Source organism: Callorhinus ursinus, unplaced genomic scaffold (genome assembly GCF_003265705.2).
Source record: "Callorhinus ursinus isolate GAN/ISIS: 27379988/994484 unplaced genomic scaffold, GSC_fseal_2.0 scaffold2, whole genome shotgun sequence".
Classification (NCBI taxonomy): Eukaryota; Metazoa; Chordata; class Mammalia; order Carnivora; family Otariidae; genus Callorhinus; species Callorhinus ursinus.
This window is the reverse complement of record NW_027397064.1, coordinates 36518634-36531975: the sequence shown is the minus strand read 5'-3', so window position 1 is coordinate 36531975 and position 13342 is coordinate 36518634. Positions and strand designations below refer to the sequence as shown.

Sequence of the window (13342 nt, the reverse complement as noted above, 5' to 3'; positions counted from 1 at the left end):
GTTTCCTGAGATTAAGAATTCCTCATATCAGTGAGATCATATGATACGTGTCTTCCTCTGATTGACTTATTTGGCTTAGCAGAATACCCTCTAGTTACATTCACATTGTTGCAAATGGTGACATTTTGGGCTTTTTTGATGGCTGCATAATATTCCATTGTGTGTGTGTGTGTGTGTGTGTGTGTACATACACACACCACATCTTTTTATCCATTCATCTGTTGGTGAACATCTTGGCTCTTTCCATAGTTTGGCTATTGTGGATACTGCTCCTATAAACATTGGGGTGCACAACCCCTTCGGATCACTTCATTTGTTATCTTTGGGGTAAATACCCAGTAGTGCCATTGCTGGGTCATACAGTAGTTCTATTTTCAGCTTTTTGAGGAACCGCTATACTGTTTTCCAGAGTGGCTGCACCAGCTTGCATTCCCACCAACAGTGTAGGAGGGTTCCCCTTTCTCCACATCCTCACCAACATCTGTTGTTTCCTGACTTGTTAATTTTAGCCATTCTGACTGGTGGGAGGTGGTATCTCATTGAGGGTTTGATATGGATTTCTCTGATGCCGAGTGATGTTGAGCACTTCTTCATGTGTCTGTTGGCCATTTGGATGTCTTCTTTGGAAAAATGTCTGTTCATGTCTTCTGCCCATTTCTTGACTGGATTATTTGTTCTTTGGGTGCTGAGTTTGATAAGTTCCTTATAGATTTTGGATACTAGCCCTTTATCTGATAAGACATTTGCAAATATCTTCTCCCATTCTGTTGGTTGTCTTGTGGTTTTGTTGACTATTTCCTTTGCTGTGCAAAAGCTTTTTATCTTGATGAAGTCCCAATAATTCATTTTTGCCCTTGCTTCCCTTGCCTTTGGTGATATTTCTAGGAAGAAGTTGCTGCGGCTGAGGTCAAAGAGGTTGCTGCCTGTGTTCTCCTCAAGGATTTTGATGGACTCCTGTCTCACATTTAAGTCTTTCATTCATTTTGAGTCTATTTTTGTATGTGGTATAAGGAAGTGGTCCAGTTTCATTCTTCTGCATGTGGCTGTCCAATTTTCCCAACACCATTTGTTGAAAAGACTGTCTTTTTTCCATTGGACATTCTTTCCTGCTTTGTCAAAGATGAGTTGACCATAGAGTTGAGGGTCCATTTCTGGGCTCTCTATGCTGTTCCATTGAACTATGGGTCTGTTTTTGTGCCAGTACCATACTGTCTTGATGATGACAGCTTTGTAATAGAGCTTGAAGTCTGGAATTGTGATGCCACCAGCTTTGCTTTTCTTTTTCAACATTCCTCTGGCTATTCGGGGTCTTTTCTGGTTTCATACAAATTTTAGGATTTGTTCCATTTCTTCGAAAAAAGTGGATGGTATTTTGATAGGGATTGCACTAAATGTGTAGATTGCTCTAGGTAGCATTGACATCTTCACAATATTTGTTCTTCCAATCCATGAGCATGGATGTTTTTCCATTTCTTTGTGACTTCCTCAATTTCTTTCATAAGTATTTTATAGTTTTCTGAGTACAGATTCTTTGGCTCTTTGGTTAGATTTATTCCTAGGTATCTTACGGTTTGGGGTGCAATTGTAAATGGGATCAACTCCTTAATTTCTTTTTCTTCTGTCTTGTTGGGTGTATATAAATGCAAATGTGTTCTGTGCATTGATTTTATATCCTGCCACTTTACTGAATTCCTGTATGAGTTCTAGCAGTTTTGGGGTGGAGTCTTTTGGGTTTTCCACACAAAGTATCATATCATCTGCAAAGAGTGAGAGTTTGACTTCTTTACCAATTCAGATGCCTTTTCTTTCTTTTTGTTGTCTGATTGCTGTGGCTAGGACTTCTAATACTATGTTGAATAGCAGTGGTGATAGTGGACATCCCTGCCATGTTCCTGACCTTAGAGGAAAGCTCTCAGTTTTTCCCCATTGAGAATGATATTCGCTGTGGGTTTTTCATAGATGGCTTTCATGATATTGAGCTATGTACCGTCTATCCCCACACTCTGAAGAGTTGTAATAAAGAAAGGATGCTGTACTTTGTCAAATGCTTTTTCTGCACCTATTGAGAGGATCAGATGGTTCTTGTTCTTTCTTTTATTAATGTATTGTATCACATTGATTGATTTGCGGATGTTGAACCAACCTTGCAGCCCAAGAATAAATCCCACTTGGTCGTGGTAAATAATCCTTTTAATGTACTATTGGATCCTACTGGCTAGTATTTTGGTGAGAATTTTAGCATCCATGTTCATCAGGGATATTGGTCTGTAATTCTCCTTTTTGATGAGGTCTTTGTCTGGTTTTGGGATCAAGGTAATGGTGGCCTCATAAAATGAGTTTGGAAGTTTTCCTTCCATTTCTATTTTTTGGAACAGTTTCAGAAGAATGGGTATTAATTCTTCTTTAAATGTTTGGTGGAATTCCCCTGGGAAGCCATCTGGCCCTGGGCTCTTGTTTGTTGGGAGATTTTTGATGACTGCTTCAATTTCCTTAGTGGTTATGGGCCTGTTCAGGTTTTCTATTTCTTCCTGGTTCAGTTTTGGTAGTTAATACATCTTCAGGAATGCATCCACTTCTTCCAGATTATCTAATTTGCTGGCATAGAGTTGCTCATAATATGTTCTTATAATTGTTTCTATTTCTTTGGTGTTGGTTGTGATCTCTCCTCTTTCATTCATGATTTTATTTGGGTCCTTTCTCTTTTCTTTTTGATAAGTCTGGCGAGGGGTTTATCAATCTTATTAATTCTTTCAAAGAACCAGCTCCTAGTTTTGTTGATCTGTTCTACTGGTCTTTTGGTTTCTATTTCATTGATTTCTGCTCTGATCTTCATTATATCTCTTCTCCTGTTGGGTTTAGGCTTTATTCACTGTTCTCTAGCTCCTTTAGGTGTAGGGTTAGGTTGTGTATTTGAGACCTTTCTTGTTTCTTGAAAAAGGCATGTATTGCTATATACTTTCCTCTTACAACCACCTCTGTTGCATCCCAAAGATTTTGAACAGTTGTGTTTTCATTTTCATTGATTTCCATAAATTTTTTAAATTCTTCTTTAATTTCCTGGTTGACCCTTTCATTCTTTAGTAGGATGCTCTTTAGCCGCCATGTATTTGAGTTCTTTCCAACTTTCCTCTTCTGATTGAGTTCTAGTTTCAAAGCATTGTGGTCCAAAAATATGCAGGGAATGATCCGAATCTTTTGGTACCAGTTGAGAGCTGATTTGTGACCAAGGATGTGATCTCTTCTGGAGAATGTTCCATGGGCACTACAGAAAAATGTGTATTCTGTTGCTTTGGGATGGAATGTACTGAATATATCTGTGAAGTCCATTTGGTCCAGTGCATCACTTAAAGTCTTTATTTCCTTGTTGATCTTTTGCTTAGATGATCTGTCCATTTTAGTGAGGGGGGTGTTAAAGTCCCCTACTATTATTGTATTGTTGTCGATGTGTTTCTTTAATTTTGTTATTAATTGGCTTATATAATTGGCTGCTCACATGTTAGGAGCATAGATATTTACAATTGTTAGATCTTCTTGTTGGATAGACCCTTTAAGTATGATATAGTACCCTTCCTCATCTATTACAGTCTTTGGTTTAAAAATCTAATTTGTCTGATATAAGGATTGCCACCCCAGCTTTCTTTTGGTGTCCATTAGTATGGTAAATGGTTTCCCACCCCCTCACTTTAAATCTGGAGGTGTCTTTGGGTCTAAAATGAGTTCTTGCAGACAGCATATCAATGGGCTTTTTTTTATCCAATCTGATACCCTCTGTCTTTTGATTGGGGCATTTAGCCCATTTACATTCAGGGTAACTACTGAAAGATATGAATTTAGTGCCATTGTATTGCCTGTAAGGCGACTGTTACTGTATATTGTCTCTGTTCCTTTCTGGTCCATGTTACTTTTAGGCTCTCTCTTTGCTTAGAGGACCCCTTTCAATATTTCTTGTAGGGCTGGTTTCATGTTTGCAAATTCTTTAATTTTTGTTTGTCCTGGAAGCTTTTTATCTCTCCTTCTATTTTCAGTGACAGCCTAGCTGGATACAGTATTCTTGGCTGTGTATTTTTCTCATTTAGTGCTCTGAATATATCATGCCAGTCCTTTCTGGCCTGCCGGGTCTCTGGATAGGTCTGTTGCCAATCTAATGTTTCTACCATTGTAGGTTACAGACCTCTTGTCCCAAACTGCTTTCAGGATTTTCTCTGTCTCTGAGACTTGTAAGTTTTACTATTAGATGTCAGGGTGTTGACCTATTTTCATTGATTTTGAGGGGGGGGCTCTCTGTGCCTCCTGGATTTTGATGCCTGTTTCCTTCCCCAAATTAGGGAAGTTCTCTGCTATAATTTGCTCCAATATACCTACCGCCCCTCTCTCTCTTCTTCTTCTGGGATCTCAATTATTCTAATATTTTTTCATCTTATGGTATCACTTATCTCTCGAATTCTGCCCTCGTGATCCAGTAGTTGTTTATCTTTTTTTCTCACTTTATTCTCCTTCATTTGGTCTTCTGTATCACTAGTTCTCTCTTCTGCCTCATTTATCCTAGCAGTTACAGCCTCCATTTGTTACTGCACCTCATTAATAGCCTTTTTGATTTCAACTTGGTTAGATTTTAGTTCTTTTATTTCTCCAGAAAGGGTTTCTCTAGTATCTTGCATGTTTTTTCAAGCCCAGCTAGTATCTTTATAATCGTCATTCTGAACTCTAGTTCTGACATCTTACTAATGTCCATAGTGATTAGGTCCCTGGCAGTTGGTACTGCCTCTTGTTCTTTTTTTGGGGGTAAGTTTTTCCATCTTGTCATTTGTGCAGAAGAGAATAGATGAACAAAAGAACAAAATGCTAACAGGGTAACAACCACCCCAGAAAAATATACACTAAACAAATCAAAAGAGACCTGAAACTGGGGAAAAAGAAAGGGAAAGAAAGAAAAAAGAAAAAAAAAGAATATGATCAAATATGATCAGGCTGGTGAATAGATCAGTGCCACACACTAGAGTTTGGGCTTATTTTGGTTGTTAAAAGAAACTGCCTCCCAAAATTTTAAAGAAAGAAAAACATATATGTACAAAAATAAGGGTAATACGATGGAGGGATGGAATATGTAAAGATGAAAATTGTAAAAGATTTTATAAAAGGAATTGATAAGAAGTTGGTTGAAAAAAGAAAGAAGAGAAATTTGAAAAAAAAAGAAAAAAGGAGAGAATGTGATCAGGCAGGAGACTAGAACAAAGCCATAAATTAGGGATTAGGGTATATTTTGGTCTGTTGGAAGAAACTGTATCCCAAAATTTTCAAGACAGAGCAACTTACATATATACCAAAAATAAGGTTAACTATAATGAAGGGATAGAATATGACTTTAAAAATGAAAAATAAAAAAGATTTTTTAAAAAGGGATTGATGTTGGTTAAAAAAGGGAAAAAGAAAAATTTAAAAAAAATAGAAAAAAATTAACTTTGAAAGACTAAAGAATCATGGGGAAAAAAAGCCATGAATTCTATGTGCTGTATTCCTCTATGGCTGGAGTTCTGCTGTTCTCATTGATCCAGTAAATTTGGTCTTGGCTCACCGTTCTTGCTGATCTTCTGGGGGAAGGGCCTGTTGCAGTGATTCTCAAATGTCTTTGCCTGAGGCAGAATTGTCCTGCCCTTGCCAGGGGCTGGGCTAAGTAATCTGCTGGAGTTTGCTCTTGGGAGCTTTTGTTTCCTACAAGCTTTCCGTACAGTTTTGGAGGATGAGAGTGAAAATGGCGGGCTCCCAATCTCCGCCCCGGTGGAGCTGAGAACTCGGGACCACACTACTTAGTGAGCCCCCAGAGAAAAACAGTCAATCACTCCTCTCTCCCCGGTCTCTGGCCACACTCCATGCTCACCCGGCCTGTCACCGAGCGTTTGTATCTCTGGCACACGAACCCGTCTGGAGTCTCCAAACCCAGCAGATTCCTGCGGTGCACTTCCACACCGCTCCTCCTCGGGGAGGATGGGGAGTCTCCCCGGATCTGCCGCTTGTTGGGTCCCTGCTGGAAGAGCAGTGGCCTGACTGTGCCACGGATCACAGTTTATGGCAACCCCAAGCTTGAGAGCCCACTCCTCAGCTCCATCTCTGCATCCGGCTTCCCTGCTCCGATACCTGGGAGCTCTGCTGCACTCAGGCACCCCCAGTCCTTCTGTGACCCCGAGGATCCTGAGACCACACTGTCCCAGTGAGGGTTCCAACCCCCGCTTAGCCACTGGAGCGACATCCCTCAGCAAAGTAGACTTCTAAAAGTTCCGATTTTATGCTCCACTGCTCTATCACTTGCCAGTAGCTGGCTGACAGAGGCTCCCTACCCCCGTGGTCTATCTTCCCAAATATCGCCTCAGATTCACGTCTCCGCACGTTCTAACTTCCAGAAAGTGGTCGCTTTTCTGTTCAGAGAGTTGCTGCTATTCTTTTCTTCGATCTCCTACTGAGTTTGTAGGTGTTCAGAATGGTTTGATACCTATCTAGCTGAATTCCTGGGACCAGACAAAATTTAGGTCTCCTACTCCTCCGCCATCTTGCTTCTCGCCCCTGTAATCAACTTTTAATGTTAAAGTTTTAAAAGGAAATTTAAAGCATGTTCTACATTCCAAGGAATTTATAAGAAAATGTATAGACTCTCCTGGCAATCTGATGAAAGCAATGGAAATATATTAACTTACACAAAATGGTGTGTAAAATTTCAAGAAGTCCAAAGGCTCCCTGAAGCTCCTTCATATATTCCCAGGTTAAAACAGATTAGAAAGATTCAAACTTATAACCCATACTCATGATTTATAATTATAGCTTTGAGTGGAGGGAGAGGAGTTGAGTGAAAGGGAAAAGGTCATTTTTCTACCTATTACTAAACGATACTCAATGCCTGCTAATGACATGGCAGAAAACATAGCGTACTTTAGTTATCAAGAGTACAGAAAGAGGGGTGCCTGGGTGGCTCAGTTGGTTAAGCATCTGACTGATCAGCTCAAGTCATGATCTCATGGGTCGTGGGGTTGAGCCCGAGGTGGAGCCCCCCATGGGGATGGGGGGGGATGGTACTCAGCGGGGAGTCTGCTAGAGTTTCTCTCCCATGCATGTGTGTGCGTGTACTCGCACTCTCAAATAAATCTTCGAAAAGAAACAAGTACAGAAGTTAAGCAGCATAGCAGGCTTAGAGTCAGACTCCTGGATTTAGACTACAGCTCTGCCTCTCCCTAGCTCTGTGTCCTTGGACAAGTTACTTTACCCCTCATTCTCCCTGTGCCTTTATCTATAAAATGGAGATAAAGAGTACCTATCTCACAGGGAGCTTGAGGCTTAAATGTGTTCAGTTGTATAAGGCATTTGTAATAGTAACTGGCACAGACAGGTAATCAGAAAATATTAGCTGTTATTATTAACCTTTAATGCTCTTCACTGTCTTTGGAAATCTAAGAGTTCCTATACGGTATTCTGAATATGACAGTTCCTTGTAATGACTGTCATTGTTATGAGTATTAACTATTCTACTGGGCTACAGATACAGCTCATATAACATATGCCTAAATCAATAATCATAAACTGGCCACAATGGAACATATTCTAATTGGAGACATGCTTGATTTGGCTTAGTATTTGGCACACTATTTCTTTACATTTCAAATTAGATGCCAACATTAAAAAATTTAAAAATTTTTACCTAAAAATCTAGATTTCCAGTTTCTTTTAAAATCTAAAGATTTGGCAATATTAGACTTCATTCTGACATAGAAATGATTTACTGGTTTATATAATTCTCTTGAGAAAGTAACTTCTGGTTTATTTGCCCTATTTCATTAAAGTAGACTAAAGAATATGTAAATTTTTTTCTTTTCCTTTTTCTGAAAGAAAAAAAGAAAAAAACTAATTTGATGGAAAATTATCTAACCAAAGGCTAAAGATTCTCCCAAGTGGTTTCTCTTTATTCCTATTCTCAGTCTTCTTTGCTGAATCAGCAACAGTGAAACTACGTATTACTTTTAAAAGATGAATAATATATACAACTTCAATTCATTCTACCATTCTCAAGCTAAATTTTCAAATAAATATGAAGGAAGAGCATCATATCTTTTCAGTAATTTGGGAAGGACTTAATTACCACAAATTCCTTGACATTTAAGAAAGTACCCACCTTTGATCCTGTAACACCTATATATCTTTGTTTTTTAGATAAATTTCCATGCCTAAACAAGAATATCAGTATGTCCTTCTTTGGTGAACTTGACTTTTCTTGTCACTAATCTGAATTATGAGCCCCAGGGATGATACAGATAAGACAGTATGTTATATCTTCAGCCCATACCACTGTGTACAGTAACATGCCTTTTGGACATACTAAAAATACAATAGCATTAATTCTTCCCCTGTATTCCAAGAGGTAAGTTTTCTTTTTTTTTTTCCACCCACCCCTTGCAATTTTTCTTTTAAAAAGTCCCTTAACAAGCTAGAGAATTTATTGTAACTATCCATGGTGCTACTTTTCCAATTTATACCACCATTTAATCTTCTCTTTCTAATGTAGCACATTTTACACATGAACTTAGAATTTTCTAATGTTCACAAATTTAATAATAATCACAATCTAGTTCTCACCAGGTTGTTGTGAGAATCAAATGAGATAATGCATATAAAAATTTTCTGATTTAATTTTGATTTGTAAGTTTTATAATTATGGAATTAAAGGACTTGAATTTTAAAAATTCTGCTATGCTATGCCACAACAGACAAAAAAATAAAATAAAAAATAATAGAAGGCACAATAAAACTTTAATGAATTTTAAAACTGGTATATAATTTTTCTGACTAATCAATATTATTATTTATGCCCAGGTTATACAATTCTGCAAATTATAATGATGTTGAGTAATATTTTAGTAGTTCTACTATTTGATAAATTATTTTTCTAACACTATTTATGAACTACAAAAACATACTCCCCAAAAGCATTTAAAGTATTTCAACATGTTTATTTTTAATATAATTTACTTTTTATTTTTACAAGCTAAGCACATACAACATAAAAAGTTATTTGAAAATTTTCGTTTATAAGACAGAGCCTACAAATTTTACTGGACTATGAAGTATAGTATAGTATGAGCAACATGAAATCTTAATATGACATTCATGTAGCCAAAAACACTAACTTGAGAATCAGGACTCAGCTCTCATTTCTAGGAATGAAAGCATCACCTTAAAGCCAGGCATGGCCAACTATGATTTGTCTGCTAAGAATGGTTTTTGGATTTTATTAAAGTGGGAAAAAGAAGGAAAAAGAGAACGAAGAAAAAGAAAGAAGCAGCTGCAGCAGTAGCAGCAGCAAGAGACCACATTTGGTTTGCTAAAATATTTTATTATCTGGCCCTTTCCAGAAAAAAGTTTGCAACACTTGCCTTATAGTAATCAACCAGGAATCACTTACCTGTCCAAGTATTTGTGAAAAGGAAGTCTTAACTGTCACCTAGTTTAAAATAATCATTAAAAAAGGTTATTTTTCCTAAAGCCTTCTAGTTCACATTTTATTAAACTGAGCACTTCTGCACATCTCTAAGCATAATCATTAATTTTAATAATGATCAACCTAAACACATTTATGGTCTTATAAGAATCTTCTGAACCACAAATTTTAATTTGTATTAAGTGTAGTTTTATTGTTCAGCATAGTTTCCTGGATTCTAATTCTTTGACAACTGGATGAATGGTACATGTGATAACCCTTTACTAACTAGAATATTTGATTAACCAAAATATCTTAGTACCAGGTCATGCAAGCTAAAGGAATTGACTGAATGACTGAATTCAGAAGCTACACAACCGTTTGCTGAACAATTAAACACAAATTAACCTATGTATATAACCAGTATTTTAAAATCTCAAACCTAAAACTGTATAGCACTAAGTATAGTTAAGCTAAGGCACTTCTGAGTAAATTTCATAAAAACAAGTTTCATAGAATAAAAGACCAGGAACAGAGCATATTTCATAAAATTTAAGCCAAAACAGTATTTTAAAAAGAAATTCATCGTTATCTCTATTATAAATACACTCTTTTGATATTAGGAAGTCTGGGAAAAGGAAATATGTATTTCATATGGAAATTATAAAATGACTATTCAAAATACTTACTTTTTAAAAATGTAAAGTACTTACAAAACATGGACATTTGTGAGTGTGTGTAGTATTTGGAGCCAAAGTATTAATGCAATTCTTGCTATCACTATTAGACACATGTTAAAAACCATTACAGCCCTACAAAGTCCTTCAGTATTAGAAACAGAAAGCAAGATACCAAAGCATTAATAAATACTATGAAATCAAAAATAACTCATAATTTAGGTCCAACTGAAACTTATTGCTAACAAACAGTCTGACCTACCAATTCTAATCCACCCCGAGAAAGTTCTAATGAAGAATCCAAATATTTAAGGTTGTTTTAAAGGAACTGAATAGAAAGAAGATATTTCACATAAACCAGAAATCGCCATTAAAATATATAATCCCTTAAATCTGGAATTCTTAGAACCTGGAATGATACAGAGGGACACTTGTAGTTCATGAATCCGTAAGAGTAAATGTTCCTCAAGTCTATTTGCCTTCTCTTGGAGCAGAGGTGTACTGTGATTGTAAAACAGACACAGCAGGCATACTACACTGCACATATTAATGACTAACAGAGATTTAAAAAGCTAGTGAAAAGGAAAGAAGATTCTTACACTTATCCAGTGGAGCTGGAAACCAATACACATCATGTTAATTATTGCAGTAAAGCCATGTCAGCTGATTTCATGATGTTCTTCAATTTATAGAGAATTTTGGACTTTGAGCTTCCAAACTTAGAAAGTTAATCTATAGTCTCAATTTTTATTTTCTATTACTTATTAAGACATATACTTTCAATGGTCCAGCTGAGGAAATAACTGAGGTGGTGCTAACGGGCAAAATGGAGAATGTTTAAAGCATCACAAATGTCTATTTCATATATTTATTGGCTTCCACATTACCATATATCTAAGGCTAATATAAAAATACATTTCCTGTGTATTCTATAACTAAATCTTAAAAGTTAAGCAAACGTGCAACTTACTTCATACTGACAGTCTGAAGATGTATACATTTTTAATAATGCTACATGGCTGTCATTTTCTGGTTGAGCAATATGGAGTTTCAGAGAAATTTCTGTGGAAGATGGTACCCTAAAAAGATAACTTAAATATTAATTCTCAAATACAAACTGCTGTTAAATAACAAACTCTAAGTCAATCCTTGCACAACACAATGAAATAATGGAGAGGAAGACAGATGTCAGAGATGTTATTATAGATGGACACTTTCCCAATTGTATCACAGTTGTTTGAATGCTCTTTCATGTAGGACAGGCGTTGGAGGACAGTCTAGGAAGGGGATGATGGTCCAAGCAAATTAAAGTTTAAATTCTAGATCATTTAGATAAGAATACTACATTATCTTATAATATTATCTTATGAGCACAATGCTACCCAAAGGATAGTTACATTTTAAGAGGCACTTAAATAGTTTCATTAAAATTTCACTTAAATAAACTAAGTAGAATATGTATTATTCAAAATGGCCAAAGTTTAAGATAAATTCTTTCATATACTTACTGTGCAATAGTTAGGGAATCTTCGTAAGACCAAGGAATATGAAGTTTATAAATACTAGTTATTTCTTCTGTGGAAACATAAAGGAAATATGTGTTATTAACCTTATGTAACCTTAACCTTAAGTGTTACATAAGCTACTATAATACCTAACTACACAGTTACCCATTTCATAAAAAATAACCAGTAAGACTTAGATCCCATAAAAAATTAGAGAATTGTTAAATAATAATGTTTAATTAGACTTACAAAAGATATTACAGCATATGGAAAATAACAAGAAACTGGTAAAACAACTAAATCTGAATTACTACTATAATGAGATAGAAAAAAATATATAGTATTTTTTAAATGTGGATTATTTAAACTGATACAGCTGAAGATACTTAGTGTTAAAAAGGGTCTATATTAAAACTCTTGGAAATATAGACAGCTTTTCTACTATCATAATTTAATTTTAATTCACATAAAATAAATATTATAGAAAATTCAAGTGAAGAGCTATTGATTCTTCAAATGACAATACTATTCTTCTCAGAAAATACACTTACCTTTGACTCCGGAGCACTTGCTTACTACGTTGATTTTAAAAGCCTGGTATATCTAATAAGAGTTTGACCACCAAAAAACAAAACAAAACAAAAAAAACACCAAAGGTTTATTTGTTTGCTTAACTAAACAGTGAAGTAAAATCAAATCCTTGCTATAATCAGGATAATTACCTGTCCAAAGTTTAGAAGTTCTATATTATAAAACAGGCCACTTGTATTTAATATCACTTTCCTTGAAGACAGTCCTGTTGAATTGAAAGTACTGTATTACTTAGAATACTAAACAGTTTTTTAAAAAAGTACTGATTGTTTAACTTTAACTAACGCTAATACATTTTTAATATTAAAAAAGAGTTTATAGGTTTTCATTTCTGGTATGGAGGAGTGAACTCCTAAAAATCCTATCCTCTTTCAATAAACTCCGGACAATATTTATAATGCATGTATTTTAAAAAGTCAAGTACATATTTTCAATTTCAAACAGGTATGCTTTCTTGGTAGATCTTTCATTTTATAAGTCTGCTATCTTTAATCAGATGGGTGATTCAGACTTGTCATTTCTGTATTGTTCTGAGTATCCTTTTTTTTTTTTAAGATTTTATTTATTTGAGAGAGATAGAATGAGAGAGAGAGAGAGAGCACATGAGGGGGGGAGGGTCAGAGGGAGAAGCAGACTCCCCGCCGAGCAGGGAGCCCGATGCAGGACTCGATCGAGGGACTCCAGGATCATGACCTGAGCCAAAGGCAGTCACTTTACCAACTGAGCCACCCAGGTGCCCCTCTGAGTATCCTTCTTACCCCTGGCCAAAAAAGGTGGATGAGGGATAAAAATCTAAAAGTTTCTGCTCTCAAGTAATAAGAATCTTTTCACAAATGGAATTTAAAAATATATATTTTAAGGATAGGCCATGTCAAAAGGGCAAGGAGCCAATCCAAAATGAGCTCCCAATATCCAAAGCTGGAACAACTTAAGAAAAAAAAGTAATGATAGTATTAAATTATAATCCAATGAATAAAATAAATACCCATGAGTCATACTGACATAAATAAAAATTGAGTAAGTAAATGAATTGTGCAAGACTGTTGAGTCGCAGATCTGTACTTCTGCAACAAATAATGCATCATATGTTAAGAAAAAAGAAAAAGAAGAAGATA

General features: G+C 35.9%; 1 protein-coding gene across 3 annotated transcripts in view; it reads right to left on the bottom strand.

The window, feature by feature from the left end:
- The window catches only part of PGAP1 (post-GPI attachment to proteins inositol deacylase 1), a 68862-nt gene that overhangs the window by 12499 nt on the left and 43021 nt on the right, over window positions 1-13342 (bottom strand). For all 3 annotated transcript variants that reach the window (XM_025894213.2, XM_073880875.1, XM_073880877.1), the window contains 5 exons: window positions 12359-12432; window positions 12188-12239; window positions 11640-11706; window positions 11102-11210; window positions 9440-9478 (listed from right to left, as the gene is read on the bottom strand). In XM_025894213.2, the coding sequence (XP_025749998.1) occupies window positions 9440-9478; window positions 11102-11210; window positions 11640-11706; window positions 12188-12239; window positions 12359-12432 (341 nt within the window). The remainder of the gene's footprint in view (window positions 1-9439; window positions 9479-11101; window positions 11211-11639; window positions 11707-12187; window positions 12240-12358; window positions 12433-13342) is intronic.